The 23,838-nt window shown below is 42.9% G+C and overlaps 1 protein-coding gene across 1 annotated transcript in view; it reads left to right on the forward strand.

The window, feature by feature from the left end:
• WDFY4 (WDFY family member 4) overlaps positions 1 to 23,838 on the forward strand; it is a 593,767-nt gene that overhangs the window by 102,101 nt on the left and 467,828 nt on the right. Inside the window, exon 14 of the mRNA XM_030203170.1 lies at positions 11,676 to 11,769. Coding sequence (XP_030059030.1) covers positions 11,676 to 11,769 — 94 coding nt within the window. The remainder of the gene's footprint in view (positions 1 to 11,675; positions 11,770 to 23,838) is intronic.

Here is a 23,838-nt window from a genome sequence, read left to right on the forward strand (position 1 = left end):
TTTTTTTCTAATGGGAATAATTCTATGACATGCTGCAAAGGGGAGCATTTTTTTGAACTATCTAAATCTAAATACATAGCATATACAGGAGGCTTTTCTTTCTTATCTGCCCCTTTCCCTTTCATTTTATTCTGACTATTACAATTTCTCCTATAAAGCCACAATCTACAAAAATATACTAATGCACTTAAACAAAGAAAATATACAAAAAAGAAAACTACAAAGCTAAACAAATATATCGGTAATAAGGCCACAGTGTAAGCTTACTCACGCGTCTTCTTATTTCTCTTTTTAGCAAGCCCAGGAGTTATCACCTGTATGTCCACGTCAGTAGTTTGATCAATCCCACATCAGTGGAGCACAGAAATCATCAGGTTTAAACAACGCTTGCTTTACTTTCAATCCTGTAAAAAACTTCATTAACAACAACTTAATTTGTCCTTCGTCTCGCCTTCTCTTTTCCGTGTGCGGCCTACTCCTGGCTGGCTCGCCACTTGAAGAGACGGCTAGACGAATTTCATATTTAATATAAAAAATTTACTCATTTGTTTAGTGTACAAGCTGATTACCATCAATAGGGGTAGTCAGGAAGCATTTCTACTCAAAACACATCTACACACACAAGCAATATACAGCAAGCTTAAGGCAAATCAAAAATGCTCTAGACAGACAAAGAAAAATTCAAAATGCTTACTACCTCTTTGTTCCCCTCTAGTTTTATACCGGGCCTCTGACTAATTCTCTCATACAACATTCCTGTGCAAGTCTCTGAATACCACAAACTGTTAATTATGTGCAGAACATCTGCTTTCTATTACCCCCCTACCTTTTAGCCCACAGACTTTCTGGAGCCTGCCTTTGGCTAATGTGTTGCCACATTCTTTTCATGCCTCAGGAGGGTTAGTGTTAAAACAGCTTGTTGTAATCATGGAGCCTTCCACTCCGCATTTTTCATACTTTTATTCAACAAATCTTTCATACTTTTGTTCAACAAATTGTAATAGTATGTTTTATCCTTGGCATATTAAGCTTCTGAACTTTGTTATCAAAGTTGTTATGACTGTTTCAGTACTGTGTTGTGGTCTAAAGCATGATTTTGGAGTTATGAAGGATTGCAGGAGGAGGTGGTAACAGTGGTTGGCATATCTGGGTTTAAAAAAGGTTTGTACAAATTCGTGAAAGAAAAGTCCATAGTCTGCTATTGAGCAGACTGCTTGCCCTGGGATTTGTAGTATAGAGTGTTGCCACGATTTGGGTTTCTGCCAGGTGTTTGTGACCTGGCTTGGCCACTGTTTGGAAAACAGGATACTGACTAGATGGACCATTGGTCTGACCCAGTATGGCTACTCTTATGTTCTTATGAAAATTGTACAAGTATTCCATTAGTTGTTGTGCTACAAGGCCCTTCATCTTTTTGGTTAGTAGTGGTATTGAAGCCATTGGTCTGTAGTTAGTGGTGCTGATAATTTTGCTTTTTGTGTTTTGGGGGCTTGGTGTTAGTACTATGTCACCTTTGTCTGTTGGGGATTGTCCTTTTGCTAACATGTATGTGATATGTTTGATGAAGCACTCGATGAACCAGTCCGGAGGGTCTTTCATCATGTAGTTAGGGCAGTTGTCTAGCATACAGTATGCATGTGCGTATTTTGTCAATAGCTTTATTTACTGTGTTTAGTTGTGGGGATTTAAATGTGGACTAGATTCTGTCTTCTGCGGTATGGATGTCGTTTGTTTCACATTCTTATAGGAAGTCAGTTATGAATGTTTATGGTTTTGGTAGATTTAACCTTGTGCTTGTTATTTTGTTTTTGAAATATTGTGCCTGCTCATCTGCAGTTGGAGGTGATTCGGTTGATGCTAGTATGTCTTGGGTTTTCAATAGTTTGTTCATGAGTTTGAAAATTCATCCCTTCTTGCCTTCTCATTCCAATCAATCAACGTTCCACTGTCATTTCCACGAATCATCACTCACTCCCCCTTAAATCCCTTAACAACTACCGTATTTACCCAATACACTCCTCCTACATACAATTTTCTTTTTTCCAACAAAGCTACCTAAAAACCCCAATCTATAAACATATTTAAATTCATCTCACTGCCCTGTGAAAGTAGTTCCTTCTAAATTAAATAAAATTATAATAAATCACTATATTTATAAACTAGGCGGCTTTCATAAAAACATACATACAATGTAAACAAAATATCTTCAATTAACACAAATATAATGTAAAATATCTACTCAATCTCATCCCCTTCCTATCACCCACACAGGTCCCCATCTTCTAATTAATCCAAGTATCTGCTCCCACATGAACGCTGCTAACATTAAACGCCCTCTGATATTTCATCGGGCTTTTCTTTTGGAGGACTGTACAGTCTTGCCAAAATAGGTGTGGTAATAATGATGTTGCTCATGAAATAGGAAAAAACCCACGAACATTTTGGGCTGCATACCCTTAGAAAGGATTATTGTTCAGTTATCCAAATCACTTCTCTTGTATCTCTCAATACACCAGACATATGTAATTAAGGGGTCCTTTTACTAAGCTGTGGTAAAAGAGGGCTTGCGCTAGCATCAGCGTGTGTTTTTGACGCGCACTGAGGCCCCATTTTACCACAGCGAGTAAAAGGCTGTCTTTTCTTCTCAAAAAGAAATGGCCATGTGGTAAGTGAGCCACTTTCAGCATGGCCATTTGTTTTTTTTTGGGGGGGAGGAGCACTTACCATCATCCATTGAGGTGGCGGTAAGGGCTCCCATGCTATCCCAGCAGTAACTGAGCAGCACTCGGTTAGCACCGGCACTACAAAAGTAGAAAATATTTTTGTAGCTCCAGAAATGGCACGTGCTGGGGTGGGAGCTACTACCGGGCTCCTGTGGTAGCCTGGCGGTAGTTCCGGATTGGCGCATGGCAAACCCATTGCTGCACACTAGCCCTTTAGTAGAAGTCCACTAATTTTCAGAGACAATACCCAGTTAAGTGCGAAAATTAGTGGATAGCCCTGAACAATTGATTTAACCAGTCGGCAGGCATTTCTGGCCAGTTAAACATTTTGAATATCAACTAGGATATGTTTAGCACCAACTTTCCTATTGACCTCAATACCACCATGCCACCACCAGGAGGTTTACAATAAGGTGACACCTAAGATGTATTTCAGCAATTAAGGTGTGAGCACTTACACCAACTCTATGGCTGGTGGAAGTGCTTATGCCAAAACTATAGGCAAGTATTCCCTAGTCTTTGTACTCATTCTACACTACTCAGGATTTTGTACACCTCAATCATATCTCCTCTCATCTATCTCTTTTCTAAGCTGAAGAGCCCTAACCTCTTTAGCCTCTCCTCATAGGAAAGGAGTTCCATCCCCTTTATCATTCATTTTGGTTGCTCTTCTTAGAATCTTTTCTAATTCCACTATATCTTTTTTGAGATATAGCAACCAGAACTGAACGCAGTACTCAAGGTGTGGTCGCATCATGGAGCGATATAGAGGCATTATAGTATTTTTGATCTTATTCACCATCCCTTTCCTAATAATTCCTAGCATCCTGTTTGCTTTATTGGCTGCTGCCGCATACTGAGGATAAGATTGAAGCGTATTATCTACAACAACACCTAGATCTTTTTCTTGAGTGCTGACCCCCAAGGTAGACCCTAGCATCAGGTAACTATGATTCAGATTATTATTTCCAATGTACATCACCTTGCATTTATCCACATTAAATTTCATCTGCCATTTGGATGCCCAGTCTTCCAATTTCCAAAGTCTTCCTGCAATATTTCACAGTTCACCGTGTTTTAACAACCTTGAATAGTTTTGTATCATCTGCAAATTTAATCACCTCACTTGTCGTTCTGATTTCCATATCATTTATAAATATGCTAAATAGCACTGGTCCCAATACTGATCCCTGCAGCGCTCCACTGTTCACCCTTCTCCATTGAGAGAAATGACTGTTTAATCCTGTCCTCTGTTTTCTGTCCAATAACCAATTCCTAATCCACACCAAAACCTTGCCTCCTATTCCATGACTCTTTAATTTTCTCTGATGAGGAAATTTATCAAAAGCTTTCTGAAAATCTAGATACACTACATCAACTGGCTCCCCTTTATCCACATATTTATTCACGCCTTCAAAGAATTGAAGCAAATTGGTGAGGCAGGACTTGGTTGAACCCATGCTGACTCTGTCCCATTAAACTATGTTTATCTACATGTTCCATAATTTTATTCTTTACAATAGTTTCCACTAATTTGCCTGGCACTGATGTCAGACTTACCAGTCTGTAATTTCCCGGACCACCCTTTTTAAAAACTGGCGCCACATTGGCCACCCTGCAATCTTCAGGCACTACAGATGATTTTAACAACAGGTTACATATTAGTAACAGCAGATCAGCAATTTCATGCTTGAGTTCTTTGAGTACCTTTGGATGTATGCCATCTGGTCTAGGTGATTTACTACTCTTTAATTTGTCAATTTGGCTCAGTACAACTTCCAGGTTCACCGAGATTTCTTTCAGTTCCTCCACATCATCATCCTTGAAAAACATTTCTGGTACAGGCAGATCTCTTACATCTTCTTCCATACATCATCTCCCTTGAAGAACATTTTTGGTACAGGTAGATCTCTTATATCTTCTTCCGTAAAGACCGAATCAAAGAATTCATTCAGTTACTCTGCTATTGCCTTGTCCTCCCTAAGTGCCCCTTTTGCTCCTTACTGATCTAACAATCCCACGGATTCTCTTGCAGTCTTTCTGCTTCTGATGTACCTGAAAAAGTTGTTTCTGTGAGTTTTTGCCTGTGCGATGTTTCTCTCCATATTCACTTTTAGCCTTCTTTATTAATGCTTTGCATCTGACTTGCCAGTGCTTATGTTGTTTCTTATTTTCTTCATTAGGGTCCTTTTTCCATTCTTTAAAGGATAGTCATTTGGCTGTAATAGCCTCTTTTACTTCACGTTTTAACCATGCTGGCTGTGGTTATAGTGAGATTTGAACCCTGCTTTCCCTGGTTCTCAATCCATAGCTCTAGTCATTAGGCTGCTCCACCTGAGTATAAGCAGAAATAGAAATGATCAAAGCTAGCACCCTTCAACGCAAAATCAAAAGAAGCAAATTAGCTTGGACACTATCATCTCTCCCCTCTAAACCTTTCAACTGGTATGTCCGAAGGGTTGATGAGCAGGAGGTGCTATGCCAAGCATTATGGTCCCCCTGTGGACTTTATTAGGCTCAGAGCTGTCTGCTGGCAAACACAAAACTCCCTTTTATATCAGGGGGGTAAGTATCTGACACTGTAATCACACAACTTCAAGTGACAGAACTATTGCATTCTTCTACATAGACTAAGTTATTTTAATAAAGTACTCCTCCTGCCCTGTTCTAAGATGAAAGCATAACTTTCTACCTTTATAAATTTTATTGTCACTTGGTAATCTCTGTCATGTTGACAGGCAGTGATCACTTTTATCAAGTTATGAAGTGAAATTGCAGACACAGAATGTGAGGCCTATAAATGCGTCTGTTAAAAAAAAGATATCTCCAATGAAAAACAGTATTTTCTAGCAGTTTATTCTTATTCAACATAGAAAAACCACGTTACAAGCAAGGCTGATTTGTAATAAAATGAGAGGTTTGTGTTTTCAAAGTGCAGACCATATTAAATTAAAAGTATGAATATCCCTCTGCAATAGAAAACATATTTTGGAAAATAGTTACAGGGATGATACTTTATGATAGACACGGTGGGGCTCATAATGAAAAGAAAAAAAATGTCAAAAAAGTGGCATAAGTGGCAGATGGATGTTTCTTAAAATGTTTAAATCATATAATCAAACACGCAGGAATAATTCAGTGCCACCTTAAGGTCACAGCCTCCCTGGCCTTTTTTGGCACCGGCACTTTTCAGTCAGTGCTAGCAGTCTATACAGGCCTCAACCAGCCCACCAACTCCAGCAGTCATGCCCAGTTCCTCAATGACTTCCTCACCCACATCTCACAGTATGTGTATATATATATATATATATATTTTAACATTTGTACCCCACGCTTTCCCACTCATGGCAGGCTCAATGCGGCTTACATATTGTATACAGGTACTTATTTGTACCTGGGACAATGGAGGGTTAAGTGACTTGCCCAGAGTCACAAGGAGCTGCCTGTGCCTGAAGTGGGAATTGAACTCAGTTCCTCAGTTCCCCAGGACCAAAGTCCACCACCCTAACCACTAGGCCACTCCTTCATTATCGCCCTGACCCTCCAGGACACTAGGGGTCAGTTCTACACCATAGACCGCGTCCCGGACACAAGAAAACACCTATAGGAATAGAATATCATATCATGCAATGAACACGTATAGTTTGCATGATACCAATGGAATGATTATGGAAGTGTGTGCTTGGTACCTACATACTCCAGCACTCAGGAATCTACTGCACGTTTGACCAAGGAGAGATCACCGGCGGCTGGCTCCTAGGTAAGCAGTACGGGGATTCCCAAACCCATACCCACTCACCCCTCCTAACATCACCACACTCCCTCCCTCAAGGTGCCCCTATAACCCACACCCTTGAACCAAACTCCACAAGTTCTCCATACCAGCCAATACACTCCCATGCCAATACAAGAAGAGCCATAAGGACACCCGCACCATCATCAAATGGACCTTTAGTGAGCTCAAAAATAGATTTAGATGTCTTAACCATTCCAGAGGGGAGCTCCTCTACAGCCCAGTAAAGGTCACCAAGATCTTCATGGCCTGCTACATGCTGCACAACTTGGCACAGCAAAGAAGACAGCCCCTGCCAGTGGACACACAGCAGCAGCAGCAGCAGCCAGACCAAGAGGATGATGACCTCCCCCCACACACAGAGTTGACCATGGAACACACCAGTTGGGGGTCTGCGCCAGACAAACACTCATACAGATAAACGTTTAGTATAGTTAAGTGCAATGTTTATTTGTGATCACCATATCTTTTACATCCACCACCACCACTTCCACCCCACACCCCCTCCTCCCTGCAAACACCACCACAGCATGAAAATTAGGTGCCTCACAGCCCTACCTCATCCTCTGTCTTCCCCTCCCCCATCCCCTCTAGGGCCACCTCTCCCACCCCTCCCTCTAGCAGCTGGGGATGGTCATGGCCTTGCAGGAGTGAACACAGTGTCAGGATCCCACTACCTTCTGAGTTGGCAGTACATGCAGCTGCTTCTGCTGCTCCTTGGAAATCTGGCCATGTGGATAGCCATCCAGCTCATTTTCAAAAGTGATCACCGGACATCTTCCGACACAAATTGGGAGATGGCCGGCGATCTCCTGAACCCGGCCAAATCGGTATAATCGAAAGCCGATTTTGGCTGTGTTCAACTGCTTTCCGTCGCGGAGCCGGCGAAACATCAAGGGGGCATGTCGGTAGGATAGTGAAGGCGGGATGGGGGCGTGCTCACGAGATGGCTGACTTCGCCAAATAATGGGAAAAAAAGCCAGGCTTGACGAGCATTTCGCTGGCTTTACTTGGTCCCTTTTTTTTCACGACCAAGTTTCAAAAAGGAGCCTCAACTGACCAAATGACCACCGGAGGGAATCGGGAATGACCTCCCCTTACTCCCTCAGTGGTCACCAACTCCCTCCCATACAAAAAAAAACCTTTTTTGCCCGCCTCAATGCCAGCCTCAAATGTCATACCCAGCTCCCTGATAGCAGTATGCAGGTCACTGGAGCAGTTTTTAGTGGGTGCAGTGCACTTCAGACAGGTGGACCCAGGCCCATCCCCACCTACCTGCTACACTTGTGGTGGTAAATGGGAGCCCTCCAAAACCCACTGTACCACCCTTCACCCTTTAGGGCTATGGTAATGGTGTAGAGTTGTGGGGAGGGGGATTTGGGGGGCTAAACAACCAAGGTAAGGGAGCTATGCACCTGGGAGCTATTTTAAATTTTTTTTTTAATTTTTAGAAGTGCCCCTTAGGGTGCCCGGTTGGTGTCCTGGCATGTGAGGGGGCCAGTGCACTACAAATGCTGACTCTTCCCACGACCAAATGCCTTGGATTTGGCTGCGTTTGAGATCGCCGGCATTATTTTCTATTATGGCCGAAAACCGATGCTGGCCATCTCAAACCTGGTGAACTCTGACATTTGGCTGAGCCCAACCGTATTAGCAAAGAAAAAGATGGCCAGCCATCTTTTTCGAAAATACGGTTGGCTCCGCCCGCTTACGGCGCCGGCCCCGGAGATGGCCGGCCAGCTATTTGGCCAGCGCCATTCGATTATGTCCCTCCATGTTGCTTAATTGCTGCTGGGCCCAGCATCCAGCAATGCAATGTGTGCTGCCCCTGAGGGACCTGGCCTCCAGGCTGACCTACTGGACTGGGCATCCTGTGAGTCCTACCTGTGTCCGCTTGGATGCTGGTTGATTGTCCGCAGTGCAGGGTGGTGTGGACACTGAATATATAGGGCTAATCTAGCCAGCGACAATCAACGTTAAAAAAATAAAATGCTGACCGTCACTGGCTGAATATTATCTGGGTTCTGTCTATCTCATGCATTTTTGAATTCGTCACTGTTTGTGGCATTCCAGGCATCCACCACCTACTCCATGAAAAAAAAGTATTTCCTGATGTTAGTTCTAAATCAACTACTCTGAAACCTCAATTTATGTCCTCTAGTTTACCGCTTCTTCTCTTGAAAAGATTTGTTTGTACATTAATACCATTCAAGTATTTAAATGTCTGTATCATATTTCGTCTGTTCCTTCTTTCTTCTCGGGAAGCAGGAACATGTATAAATGCCGGTATTTTAGTCATGGATGAATGTGTATGACTATACACATGTAAAGTACCATATTCTAGCTACACCATATTCTGCTAGTAAGTGTCAAGATGCAGTGGCATGTTGCAGGTGGGCATCCACATGGGTACAGTATGGGCAGGGCAAACACTTACACATGTAAATTATAAAATCATATAATGTTGGCATGATTTTTTTTATAGCAATGTAGGCACACGTATTTACACCTCCTCTACCCTCACAGTCTGCATTTTAGCTCCTAACTTTAGTCAGGAACAACTATGCCATGTCAAAGACTGGGGTAAATGCTTGCATCTTTGCCTACAAAGTAGGCATGCACAAGGTGGGTTATACTAGTATTCTATTTAAAAAAAAGTAGGTGCCTACTTTTCTTTATAGTATAGGTTTTAAATAAATGGAGTAGAGGAGTGGCCTAGTGGTTAGAGCACCTGTCTTCTCTTCCAGAAGTGGCCATTTCAAATCCCACTGCTGCTCCTTGTGATCTTGCACAAGTCACTTAACCCACTATTGCCTGAGGCCTCATCAGAGACAGGGAAATCACCAATGTACCTGAATGTAACTCACCTTGAGTTAATATTGAAAAAGTGTGAGCGAAATCCAAATAAATAAGTCAAATAAGCTTTCTAAGCACCTATATCTATGCAGCCTTTGATAGAGTTACCCTGCACAAGGGCAGTATAAAATAACTTCTTTCTACTCAGTATCTCAGAGAGAGGCATTCACAGAGTATTAGATCTTGTTGCAAAAGCTAAAAATATCCAATGTTTGTTTAAAAGCAAATGGCAAGGCTGCATCTTGGCCAGAGAAATAGTGTAGTAACTTGACTGGAAAGATAAAGAGCAGAAGTGGAAAGATTCAAGATTTTTCAACTAAGATGCATGTTTCTTCTTTCTGTAAAGGAACTACAAAATCCTCCTTGACCCCAATAAAAATGAAAACCCATCTTTCGTACCAATACATAGCCTGCATATTTTAATAACATAAGAAGCTGCAGTCATCTTGGTTTGCCACTATGGGGCAGTGAAAGACCCAAAGTCTGTAATATGCTTCACATATTTTCAGTTGTGTTTAAAGTTGCCCTGCTAACAGCAAATATGTGTTGAAATTATTCCTCATATAATTCTGCTTTAGTTTAAATTAGCATTATGCTGTTTATAATTGAATATAGATATTTAGAAGGACAGATTAACATGCATTAAGGGAATATCACATGTTCTCCCCCCCCCCTCATTAAACTGTATTAATTAGGAAAAGTGAGTATTATTTGCCTTTAACACAAAATTTAGAAGCACAATGCAAGCAAATTAATAATGAAATGCAAATCATGTAAACGTGGGAAAAGTACCTCCATATAATGCAAATTAAATAACTCAGCTTTCATTTAACTTTGCAAACTGTGTTATTCTTGGAAAGATAATGGCAGGTTTGAGCTGACATTTCTTTTCTCTCCAGGAACATCATAAAGCTAACATGAAGCTTGATGTTCCCTGGGGGCCTCTAAAGGGGCTATGGGAAAATTCCTGATGCAGTCCCATCCACAGAGCCTCCTCAATATCTCATCCATACATCCTCACCCATCCCTTGCCCAACCCCCCCCCCCCCCCCCCCCTTATCATTTCCACAGCACTTGCTTGGGCTTTTTCTAGTGCCTATTGGGCAGCAGGAGCTAGGGGTCAACTGGTGTCATTTTGAACATAGACATCCAATGGACAGGAGGGACTTGGAATTGTTCATGCTCAACCAGTAGACACCAAAGAATTACTATTAGGTACTGTTGGGGGGGGGGGGGGGTGGTGGATGGGGCTACGGGAACCTCAGATGTTTTGGGTGTTGGGGGGATGTCCAGAGGGGTGGGGGAATAGGGTCAGTTTTCCAATGTTGGAATGCCCATTTTATCGTTCCTTTATTAGTGGCCTGATGCTCCTGGGCAGGAAAGATAATGCCAGCTCATGGCCACCCCCCTTCATACATACATAGCCACCTACCTCACCACACAAACTCGCCTCCCACACTTCCACACTACATAGCACCTCCCCTGCACACATGCACCACCACCCACCCACATTCCACCTCCTCACAAACACCCCCCTCACACCCACACTTGCACATATACCACCTACATAGCACCCCCCTGCACACATACACACAGCACCCTCCGCACACATATACCACTACCCACATACCACCTCCTCACAAACACCCCTTACACCCCCCCACACTCACTCACTCACTCCACGCATTCCTACCACCACCCTGACATACACTCCACATAACCCATACTCTCACTCCTACATATACGCTCCACAACACCAGTACTCTCTGAATCTCAATCTCAATCTCCTCACCACCACCACCCCACACACACACACATTGAGAATAGAGACCACGGCACTCAGAAAAGTCCACAGCCCCTGCTACCCTAACAAGACACAATTTAGCATGTGTCTTCACATCCAGTTGCCCCACAAACACATATGCAAATGCACCATTTGTCAGACTGTAAGTGCACACTTTTCAACTTGTTTGTGTTTCTATTATCATTTTTGGGAGTGGAGGTGTAGCCTAATGCTGTGGGTTGAGAAGCTGGGGAACTATGTTCAATTCCCACTGCAACTCCTTATGACTCTGAGAAGGTCATTTAACTTTCCACTGCCCCAGGTAGAAAACCTTTGATTTTGAGTTCACTGTGGACAGCAAAAGTACCTGCATATAATACATGTAACCTGCTTTGCTTGTATGTTGTACCACAGAAAGGCAGTGTATCAAATCCATGATGTTATGTTGTTGTTTTACTTTTGTTGAGTGGTGAGGCATGGAAGACTAATAAAAATCATTTTCTTTTCATCTTAACTGCAGGTTGGATGGTACAGACCCTGTCATAGTGCATCCTGGAGCTGTGTGTGTCTTAGTGAGACTTCTTCAATGTGTGCACAGCGAAAAAGAACCACAGGTATTTTCATTTTCACTTTGAGCTATTTCTTATTTTCAGTCCTCTGTTTCCTCTGATCGTTGCTCTACATGTTAGGATTGGTGATTGGGCATATTAATAGACTGCAATGTAGAAGTACAGCTTGAGTTCAATTGGGAAATAATTAGTATATGTTGTTGCCTTAATAATAGTCATGGGAAAACAGATACCCAGCTTGTTCTGCGGTGTCTAACAAAGTAGTTACCAGCACCTGACTCTGGTTCTTAAAATTGGATACTCTATAAGTTGCCGTCTACTCTGTTGTTCTGATTTAAGATTAAAGCATTTACCCCCAGATTCTATATATGGCATGCAGATTTACACGCCCAAATTTGGGCATGTTTCCGAGATGCACATGCAAATTGATTAACAAAATCATGACTATCAATATTTGGGTGCTAACAAGCAATTATTGAAGTTAATTAGCACCCGTTAGAATCTGTGCGCTCATCTGCCTAACTCTCATAGTGTGTATCTCAAGGGGGGTGTGGCCATGAGAAGGGCATGGTGTGTCAGGGTGTTCCAAAAAATAGCATGTGTAGTTATAGAATACTGGATCAGCATGCCCAACTGGGCCGCTAGCATTACACCAGGTTTCAGCAGGTGCAAGTCTGACGCTTAAAGTTTGGGCAGCGGAATAGGCGCTAAGCGCGAGTCTATAAATGGCATGCGCCCTTTATTGAATCGCGCTTAGTGCCGATCTTTTCTGGTGCACATTTTTGAGTGCCATTTATGGAATCTGGACCTGAATAGATTACCAAGAAAGAACAAGGCAGACGATCCGTAAACTCCAAAGTGGAAGAAAAATAGAGCAGAACAGTGGCACTGAGGTGCAGATTTTACCTTTGCGTTTTGTATTGTCCCAGTGCTGGTTTTTTACTATAGTGTGGCTAACCTTTGGCTTTTAATACTTTATGCTGGAGAATAATATGCACACCTTTTATCAAGTTCTTGATTGTGAGGATCACAACATAGCCCCTGATGCAGCCCTTCTGGGCAAAACACGGCCTTTGTCGAGCAATATACTTGTTTGGAACTTTACTATTAAAATTTATGTACATCTACCACTGATCTGCTCTATTTTTCTTCCACCTTAGTAGATTACGACTTGATAAGGGTGTGCACAGCCAATAAAAAAAGTTCAGTGCATATTAATTTAAAATATATCTTTTCTGTTCTTGGGCATTTTTCCAAGTTCGCTCGACATATTTGTTTTTTAGGTGTACATTGCACACAAGATCTTAAAAGTGCCTGCCCTTGATTGTATATACATTATTTCCTAGGTATGGATGTGTTTGAGGGAGTTGTGTACACTTTACATTAGGCACCCAAACAAACCAAGTGTGCATTCACAAATGTACAACTTAAGACATTTTTCCAGTCAAACGAAATCATTGTGGGGGTTGTAATTTTTTTTTCACTTGGTCAGACATATAATACCATAGAATGAAAAGAAGCCAAAATAATTTTGTGTTTAGCATTGTGGGCCCCATGACCTTACTATAATTTGTGTAAGTAATTAAGGTACCTCTTCTATAATTTGATCCATTATCATTTCACATTCATTAATACCATGTCCTACCTTAAATCCCTCTTCCTCCTCCTCCTATTAAACCTAAACAGTTTGCAGTGGGTTTCATCTAATTATCTGAAGTTTAACCTGAAAGGACGAGGTTTTGGTGTTAGTTCATGCATTGTTATTGCCTGCTATTGTTCCTGAAACATTTTCGTTCAATTTTGGAGTTTGTGATTTGGTTATTTGAAGCTCTATACCTAATCCTGTAGTGTTTATGTTTATTACACCTGATAAACTGCCTTTCTAACAGAGTCAACAAGGCAGTGCACACAATAAATAACAATCATAGAACAGGACAGCAACTACAATTCATGAGAAAGGAAAGAAAGGACAAGGGGGAAGGACAGCATTTGATTGCAAATGCGGAAATTAAACCCAGAAATCAAGTGCAAAGAAATTGATCTTTTACCCAACTTTAAATTATTTATTCTAGTTTGATTTTTTTTATAAGCAAGTGTATCACACCTCAAGAAATTCATAGTATCACTTATTAGGTGTATAAAGCATTCGTTTGATGCTATTCAGCTTTTATGCATGCAGCTGTAATCTCTGTAATGGATTTCTGTATTGCCCAATATGGTGGGTTACCTGATTGCCAACTGAAGCAGCATTAACTTGCCAGCATTTCTTTTCATGATCATATTTCTCTAGTTTATTTGGTACTTCACGGGTTGCCTGTTTCCCTTAGTGCACAATTTAAGATCCTGTTCTTGGCTTTTAAAGTTATGCACAGTTTGAGTCTGGTTTATTTAGGTAGTAAATTACACTGCTGTTTACCTGTGAGGAGTCTGAGGTAACAAGATGTATGTTTACTTAGGATTCTGTCAGTGACTGATATTCATTATGTAAATACTTAGAACTTCCATTTGTGGAACTAGTTTCCTCATTAAATCTGGGAGTTTAGGGAGCCAGTAATTTTTGCAACAGAAGTTAATGGTTTTTTTTAAAAATAAGATATACAGAGATAATCTGCTGCTCTTAGTTTATAAATCTTATGACTTAATTATTGCTTTTAGCATTGTATATCATATCTATTTTATATATTTGTGTTGTTTCTTGCTTAGAGCATTTCATTGGTTAATGTATAATAAGTATTTTAATGAATGAATAATTAAGAATTTAGAGGTCCTTTTACAAAGGTGCGCTGAAAAATGACTTGCCGTAGTGTAGGCACGGGTTTTGGGCGCTTGCCGATCCATTTTTTGGCGGGCCTGTACAAAAGGCCTTTTAATAATTTTTGCCGAAAATGGATGTGCGGCAAAATGAAAATTGCCGCACGTCCATTTTGGGTCTTAGTCCTTACCGCCAGCCATTGACCTAGCAGTAAAGACTCATGCGGTAATGACCGTCGTGTGCCAAATGTCACTTGGCATGTGTCCGTTACGCACGCCCAAAAATAAAATATATTTCATACACGCGTGAAGGATGTGCACCAAAAATGAAATTATTGCAAGAGCCACGTGGTAGTCGGGCGGTATCTTCATTTTGGCACGCGTTGGGCACGTGTAGACACTTACGCAGCTTAGTAAAAGGACCCCTTAGATTTTTGCCTTTTACTGGTCCTTTCCATTACAAATCCTACTTTTTCCCTTTGGGTATTTTTTTTATTTTCACCTCTCATTTGTATATTACAAGAAGGATGTCTTGCCCAGTCAGTTGAAAGGGGAAACACTCTACTCCATTTGGGCTTCTTTAGATCTAACCATCCTAACCCTTCCTGCCTTCCTTTTTTTTCCTGATAATTCAGCTTGTGCTTCTTTGTGTTTTATAGGTTTTGAAAGCTAACCTCTTTGCTGTTAACACCCTGAGAAAATTAACTTCTTAGATTGTAAGCTTGTCTAACCCAGATTTGTTGCTTTTCATTTCTCCTTTCTACTGCTGACTAAAGTTCCTCCATACACCAGCTTTTGGAATGTGATAGGATCTCCACAATATATTTACTCATTCTTCTTGAAGTGAGCTTTCCTAAAGTCCAAGACTTTCATTTTAGTACAGACCAGATCTGGTAGGAATTTAACACTGAACTACAAAGCACAGTGATATCTAAACCCTGTATTTTTCTTTATCATGACATTGGTGACAGCGTTTCCAGATTCACTGCAGCATTCCTTCTTTCACTGTTGTAGAGCATCCAGACCTTCTCAATTTCCTAGCTGACAATGCAGTAGGTAGGCTCCAGTCCACATCAAGTAGACTGAAGTCTCCTACATGCAAGAAATGCTTTTTAATACTGTTTCTGATTCCTGTTAATGTGCCTGAGTCCACTTCCTTCCCATGTGTTGGAATTTCTCCCAGGTTTTGCTGGTGTAATCCACAGTTATTCAGCTCTCCTTTTATTTATAGAGGGGTCAGTATTGAGCCAGCAGCTCTGTGTTTTACTGACTGCCACTGGCGCTATGGGGAAAATTCTATATATGGTGCCTAAAAAATTGGCGCTGAAATCAGTGCTGACTAAGTGTATTCTATAATCGGTGCCTAGATTTAGGCACCGATTATAGAATATTCTTCGTTGATATTTCAGCGCCTAAATCTACGCACATCCATTTACACCAGGGAAAACGTGGCATAAATCCCAGTGCATAGATTTAGGTGCACTGGGCCATATTCTATAACTAGGCGTGTAAATTTTGGAATGCCCATGAAATGCCCATTTCCCTGCCTATAACCACGCCCCCTTTTGCCTGCGCATGTTAGAAGTTCGGTGCACATCATTACAGAATACACTTTGCGACTTGTACACCTAAATTCTAATCAGTGGTCATTATTGCTTCTTAAGTGCTGTTATCAGCGCTCATTAACTTGTTAAGCTTCTTAAGTTACGTGCATTGTTATCGAATCATCGTGGATCTCTAGGCACGCTATATAGAATCTAGGGGTATACGAGGAAGTTTGATGCTGGACCATGTACAGGTTCCAGAATTTAATTTACGGGTTTATGGAGATGGCGAAACCATAGCTGGTTAAGGACAATCCTCCCCGATTTTCAAAGGCATTTAACCAGCCAGGATTGGGACTTTGCCGGTTAATTTTATATACTGCAAATTGAGCCTATACAGGTAACTAAACTGTTTAAGCGGTTAAATGTCACACCATCAGCTATCCACTGATAGTTAACAGGACATGGCTGGACATGTCCTGCTGAATATTGCCAATTAGCAGCTAGAGGATAGCTGGTTATATCGGGCTATATAACTGGGTATCTGCTGATTTTCGGGGCATCGCTGCTTACCTTTAGTGGCAATATTTGGCCACATGCAAGGCAGTCCTATCTTTGGTCTGGTCAAAGTGAAACCGGCCAAAAGTAAATCGGTTTTGGCGCCAACCGCGGGAGGTAGCCCGGCTAACTCCCACGGTCTGAAAATGGCCTCAATATCAGGGGCAGACTGAGAGTACTCTGGGCCCCATGGGGCACTGAGACTACTCTGCCCCCCCCTGCCATGTTGCTGCTGCCCTCCCCACCATGCTGCTGCTTCCCCCTGCCATGCTGCTGCTCCCCCCCCCATCATGCTGCTGCCACCACCACCAGTGCTCCCACTCCCATCGTGCTGCCTTCCTCCTGTGTTGCCGCTGTCTCCCCCCCCTACCTTGAAGGGTCCTGATGGTCTAGTAGCTGTGGCTTTTTCTGGGGCAGAAAATAAATCCCCTCTTTCCTGCCCACTCGCTGCCTCTACTCTGCCCGGTGCGGCGCCGTGTTTACAGAATGGCTGCCGAGACTTCCCACGGTAGTCTCACCTCTCGCGAGACTACTGCGGGAGTCTCAGCAGCCATTTTGTAAACACAGTGGTGCAAACAGGAAGAATAGTATCAACGGCCACTAGGTCCCTGTTGGGGCTGTAGTGTGTGGTAGCGGGCAACTGGGCAGAGCCTGTAGACCCCCTAGAGCCTCTGGGCTCTCGGGAACTGCCTAGTTGCCCAAATAGTCAGTCTGTCCCTGCTCAGTATTCAGCATTTTATGCAGTCCTATGTTACCTTGGCCGGTGAAGTGCTTCAGAAGAATTGCCAGCATCTGAATGATCTTAGATAACAAAACTCTCCTGCAAGATGATCTTGTTAGAACACAATTGAGGCACATACAGGTAGTTAGGGACAGTTTACACTTGTGTTACTCATATTTCTGTTACTGAACCCTTTGTAGCATTAATTTTGCTTACAAAATAAAAATGAAAGCAAAAGCAGACAAAGCACAATACAGATACTATGTTCACATCACTGACTGAAGTAAAGAGAATGTGTCATGAACTGCTGCCATTTTGAGTATTTGTTGCATGAAATCTGTTAACTGTTATTGTTTTGATTGCAGTAATTAACTTCCAGCTCACAGGGATGGCAATTAATTGAATATGAGAGAGAGAGATGTCATTCAAGTTCCTCTAAGAAAATGTTGCTTTTAGGTGCTGCTGTGTAAATCACAGAAAAGAAATTATTCGGTAGATGGCAGTGTTATTAAAAATATAAAGCATGATGGAAACAAAATGTCATCAACATTTCTGCAGTGTGCTTTAACAAGGCAATACAATTCTCTAACATTAGGGATGTGCACCACAAAGGCGCGTGCTTCATTTTGTTTCATTTTGGGCTTTTTCCCCTTCTCCTTATTTTTATTTATTTTCACACTTGTGTTAGTAACGCTTTTTTAAATAATTTTTTAGCATGGAAATTAGCCATGTACACATTAATTCATAGATTCATGTGCTTGAGATCTATTTTGCGTGCATATTTTTAAGGCGCCTTAATGAACTTAGTGAATGTAGATCCCTGTTTTATGTATGTTAATTGATTCTTGGGAAGATTCATATAGCAATAGCAGTTTATTTGTGCATTCCTTACAGATATAAGTGAAAATACCCTACGCTTGGTAAGAATACCTGTCAGGATTCATTAATAATATTCTAGTATAGAACACATGCCTCTGGATTCAGTGAAGGTTGCCCAAGGTTTGGTGCCCAAATTTGGATACAGATCCCAGAGGCACACAGAAACTAGTCAATTAGGTGCCAACAATAATTGGAGTTAATTGACACTTGGAACTAATTATGAGTTATGCACCCATCTGCCCTATGCCATAATCTATAACATGATTGCTTAAATTTTATAGCATGTAACTTACAAGTGGGCATGGCCATGGGAGGAGAATAAATAGTCTTTAATCCAAATTCATCATACATCGACTTGACACGGGTCCTAACAGGAAGACCCTTTGTTAAGATTCTCTGTGAAGGACTAAAATTCTGAACCTCACCTAAAAGAAGTGACCTCCTTATACCGCTTATTTTAGTACCATACACAGAGGTTTGTTCTCATAGGAAGTAATTTTGTTAGACCCCTGATGCAGGCGGAGTCTCAGCCTAAACACGAACCTGTGTCGGGTCGACGTCATGGCTTAGATAACTGAGAGTTACCATTCTACACACAATTTAGGGCCCTGTTTACTAAGCAGCGTTATAGGCGCGTCATCGTTTTTAACGCGTGTTAACCATTTAAAAGCATTAACCATGTACTTGCCTACAATATCCCTATAGGTGCCTATATGGTTAGCGAATGCACTAAATGTAGGCGTGCTAAAAACATTAACACACCTTAGTAAACAGGGCCCTTAATCATTTGAATTTATTTCTATATTTCTTTGAAGTTGATTGTTAGATTCTTTACCATATTTTGGCATTCAGGATTTTTTCCTTATTATTATTTTTCAAATAACAGAGACATAATACGATGTAAGCATAATAGCGATGGAGTATCTAATAAGCGCATAATTAGAACATTCAAATAACATTGCTAAGGTATTAATACTTTTCTACAACACAGCTTACCATATAGCTGAGGGGCCAAATGCAGATATATAGATGGGATAAATAAATGGGTGCCTAAACTAAAAGGAAGTTCTTTGTACAGTTAATTAAGATATAAGGAACTGGTCTAAGTTACATTGTGTGTAGCAAGCTAGTCCAGGTGCAGAATGGGTGTATAGTCAGTCACCCTAAGTATTAAAGGCTTGGGCTATGTTTCCTGCTGCACCAGTTAGAGCATTTCTTGGGCTGCTTCAACTCCTCAACTATACATTATTAGTTTGAGATTATGAGATCCTTGAGCCTGTCCTAGCCCCTCCTAGACATACTTCTTTCCTGGGGTTTCTGGTTCAAGACCCACTGCTTCCTGACATACTTCAGGTACATTATTGTACAAGAAGGGTATAAAGAAGGAAAGAGTCTGTTAGTTTGAAATACCCTGTCTAGGATGAGGAATGCTGAGTGTACAAACAGGAGAGCAGCATTTGATCAATGATGAAAGATAACGAAGAACTGACCATGAATGCAAAGACTAGAAATTTAAGAGGAGAGTTTTCAAGCCATTTCTTATCCGTGCAAAGCAGCATTTAAAAAATTTACTCCCTCTTCCCTCTGCATACTATATGTGCATACTTTTAGCTGCAGTAAAGAGGATGTGAGCTTACACAGTAACTGCAGACCCACAGTAACTGGTTGAAGGATAGGAAACAGAGAGTGGAGTTAAATGGGCAGTATTCACAATGGAGAAGGGTAGTTAGTGGGGTTCCTCAGGGGTCTGTGCTAGGACCGCTGCTTTTTAATATATTTATAAATGATTTAGAGATGGGAGTAACTAGTGAGGTAATTAAATTTGCTGATGACACAAAGTTATTCAAAGTTGTTAAATCGCGACAGGATTGTGAAAAATTACAAGAGGACCTTACGAGACTGGGAGACTGGGCGGCTAAATGGCAGATGACGTTTAATGTGAACAAGTGCAAGGTGATGCATGTGGGAAAAAAGAACCTGAATTATAGCTACGTCATGCAAGGTTCCACGTTAGGAGTTACGGACCAAGAAAGGGATCTGGGTGTCGTCGTCGATAATACGCTGAAACCTTCTGCTCAGTGTGCTGCTGCGACTAGGAAAGGGAATAGAATGTTGGGTATTATTAGGAAAGGTATGGAAAACAGGTATGAGAATGTTATAATGTCGTTCTATCGCTCCATGGTGCGACCGCACCTTGAGTATTGTGTTCAATTCTGGTCGCCACATCTCAAGAAAGATATAGTAGAATTGGAAAAGGTGCAGCGAAGGGCGACTAAAATGATAGCGGGGATGGGACGACTTCCCTATGAAGAAAGATTAAGGAGGCTAGGGCTATTCAGCTTGGAGAAGAGACGGCTGAGGGGAGACATGATAGAGGTATATAAAATAATGAGTGGAGTGGAACAGATGGATGTGAAGCGTCTGTTCACGCTTTCCAAAAATACTAGGACTAGGGGGCATGCGATGAAACTACAGTGTAGTAAATTTAAAACAAATCAGAGAAAATTTTTCTTCACCCAACGTATAATTAAACTCTGGAATTCGTTGCCGGAGAAAGTGGTGAAGGCGGTTAGCTTAGCAGAGTTTAAAAAGGGGTTGGACAGTTTCCTAGAGGACAAGTCCATAAACCGCTACTAAATGGACTTGGGAAAAATCCACAATTCCAGGAATAACGTGTATAGAATATTTGTACGTTTGGGAAGCTTGCCAGGTGCCCTTGGCCTGGATTGGCCGCTGTCATGGACAGGATGCTGGGCTTGATGGACCCTTGGTCTTTTCCCAGTATGGCATTACTTATGTACTTATGTACAAACTGAATATTTCATCTTGAAAGAGCAATAGTGGTAGGTGGGTAGCTAATGAAGAATAGGCATGCCTTAAAACAAATTGTAGAAGATATTTCTTTACTCAGCGTGTAATTAAACTCTGGAATTTGTTGCTAGAGAATGTGGTAAAAGCAGTTAGCTTAACCGGATTTAAAAAAGGTTTGGATAATTTCCTAAAAGAAAAGACCATAAGCCATTTTTAAGATGAACTTAGGAAACTCCAGTACTTATTTCTAGGATAAGCAGCATAAAGGTAAAATTATGTATCATACCTGATAATTTTCTTTCCATTAATCATAGCTGATCAATCCATAGACTGGTGGGTTGTGTCCATCTACCAGCAGGTGGAGATAGAGAGCAATCCTTTTGCCTCCCTATATGTGGTCATGTGCTGCCGGAAACTCCTCAGTATGTCGATATCAAAGCTCCATCCGCAGGACTCAGCACTTAGAGAATTACACCCACAAAGGAACACTCTGCCCAGCTCACCACCGCCGAAACGGGGGAGGGGAATTAACCCAGCTCATCCCCACACAAGTGGGGGAGGGGAATCCGTCCAGCTCATCCCCGTGGAGCGGGGGAGGGACACCACACCCGCCGATGCGGGGGGATCTGGCTTATCCTGCAACCGCAACCGCGGGAGAAGCTGACTGACCCTAACACCGCCGAAGCGGGAGGGGTACAAAGCTGCCCTACAGCCGCACGAAGCGGGAGGGAGTGCCGGCAGAATTTAAATCTCAATCCAGCCCCGTAAAACGGAGGGGAGAGGAATGCAGCAGCTCACTGTAACACAAACTCGTCTCAACTCTTGAAGAATCCAAGTGAAAAAATAACTTGAACACGAAGTCTTCCTGAACAGGAACTGAAGACTAAACTTGAACCTGAAATGCAACCAGAATATAAACAGTACAGATATCTGGGAGGGGCTATGGATTGATCAGCTATGATTAATGGAAAGAAAATTATCAGGTATGATACATAATTTTACCTTCCATATCATCAAGCTGATCAATCCATAGACTGGTGGGATGTACCGAAGCAGTACTCACCCAGGGCGGGACATAGAAATCCCTGACCGCAACACTGAAGCTCCAAACCGGGCCTCCGCCCGAGCAGCCACAGTCAAGCGGTAATGCTTGGAGAATGTATGGGCCGAAGCCCAAGTTGCCGCCTTGCATATCTCTTCCCAGGAGACGGAACCGGCCTCTGCCATCGAGGCCGCCTGAGCTCTTGTGGAGTGAGCCTTCAGCTGGATAGGCGGCACCTTCCCCGCGGCCACATAAGCCGCTGCAATGGCTTCCTTGACCCATCTTGCCACTGTAGGCTTAGCAGCCTGCAGACCCCTACGAGGACCTGCAAACAGGACAAACAGATGATCCGATTTCCGGAAATCATTGGTCACTTCCAAGTATCTGATGATGACTCGTCTCACATCCAGACCTCTGAGAGCAGAGTATTCCTCTGGGTAGTCCTCCCTACTAAAGGAAGGGAGACAGAGCTGCTGATTCACATGGAAGCGAGAAACAATCTTGGGCAGGAAGGAAGGCACTGTGCGAATAGTCACTCCTGCCTCAGTGAACTGCAGAAAAGGCTCTCGACATGAGAGCGCCTGGAGCTCGGAAACTCTTCTGGCTGAAGTGATAGCCACCAAAAAGACTGCTTTCAACGTCAGGTCTTTCAGAGATGCCCTCGACAAGGGTTCAAAAGGCGGCTTCTGCAATGCTCTTAGCACCAGATTGAGATTCCATGCAGGCACCACAGAGTGCAGAGGAGGGCGCAGGTGATTAACTCCCTTAAGAAAGCGCACCACATCTGGCTGTGAAGCCAGGGAAACACCCTTCAGGCGGCCCCTGAAGCAAGTCAGAGCCGCTACCTGGACTTTAAGGGAACTGAGCGACAGGCCTTTCTCCAGACCTTCTTGCAGGAACGCCAACACTGAAGAAATTGGAGCAGTGAAGGGAGAAAGTGAGCCTGCTTCACACCACGCTGCAAAGGTACGCCAAACCCTGGCGTAAGCAGTAGAAGTAGAGCGCTTCCTCGCTCTCAGCATAGTGGCGATGACCTTGTCTGAGAAGCCCTTCTTTCTCAGACGCTGCCGCTCAATAGCCAGGCCGTAAGACCAAAGGGGGAGGGATCCTCCATCACCACGGGACCCTGATGTAACAGGCCCTGCTCCACAGGCAGTCGCAGAGGATCGTCGACTGAGAGCCTGATCAAGTCCGCATACCAGGGACGTCTGGGCCAGTCCGGACCCACCAGGATTATCCGGACCGGATGCTTTGCCACCCGGTCTAGCACCCTGCCCAACATGGGCCAGGGCGGGAACACATAGAGAAGCTCTTGTGTCGGCCACTGTTGGAGGAGAGCATCTACTCCCAGGGATCGAGGGTCCCGTCCTCTGCTGAAAAAGCGCGGCACTTGGCAATTGGCCGATGACGCCATCAGAACTAGGCTCGGCTGGCCCCAGCGCTTCGTGATGTCCAAGAACGCCTGAGCAGATAGCTGCCACTCTCCGGGCTCCAAGGTATGGCGACTGAGAAAGTCCGTCTTGACATTCATGACTCCGGCAATGTGGGCCGCTGACAGCTGTTCCAGGTTCGCTTCCGCCCACTGGCATAGATTCATGGCCTCCTTGGCTAGAGGGGCGCTCTTGGTACCTCCCTGGCGGTTGACATAGGCCACAGCAGTGGCATTGTCCGACAGGACCCGTACTGGCTTCAACGCCAGTACCGGGATGAACTCCAAAAGCGCCAACCGAATGGCTCTGAGTTCCAGGAGGTTGATAGACCACTTTGCCTCTGCAGGAGACCAGAGCCCCTGCGCTGTCCTTCCCAAG

The sequence above is a fragment of the Microcaecilia unicolor genome, chromosome 5 (genome assembly GCF_901765095.1).
Source record: "Microcaecilia unicolor chromosome 5, aMicUni1.1, whole genome shotgun sequence".
Lineage (NCBI taxonomy): Eukaryota > Metazoa > Chordata > Amphibia > Gymnophiona > Siphonopidae > Microcaecilia > Microcaecilia unicolor.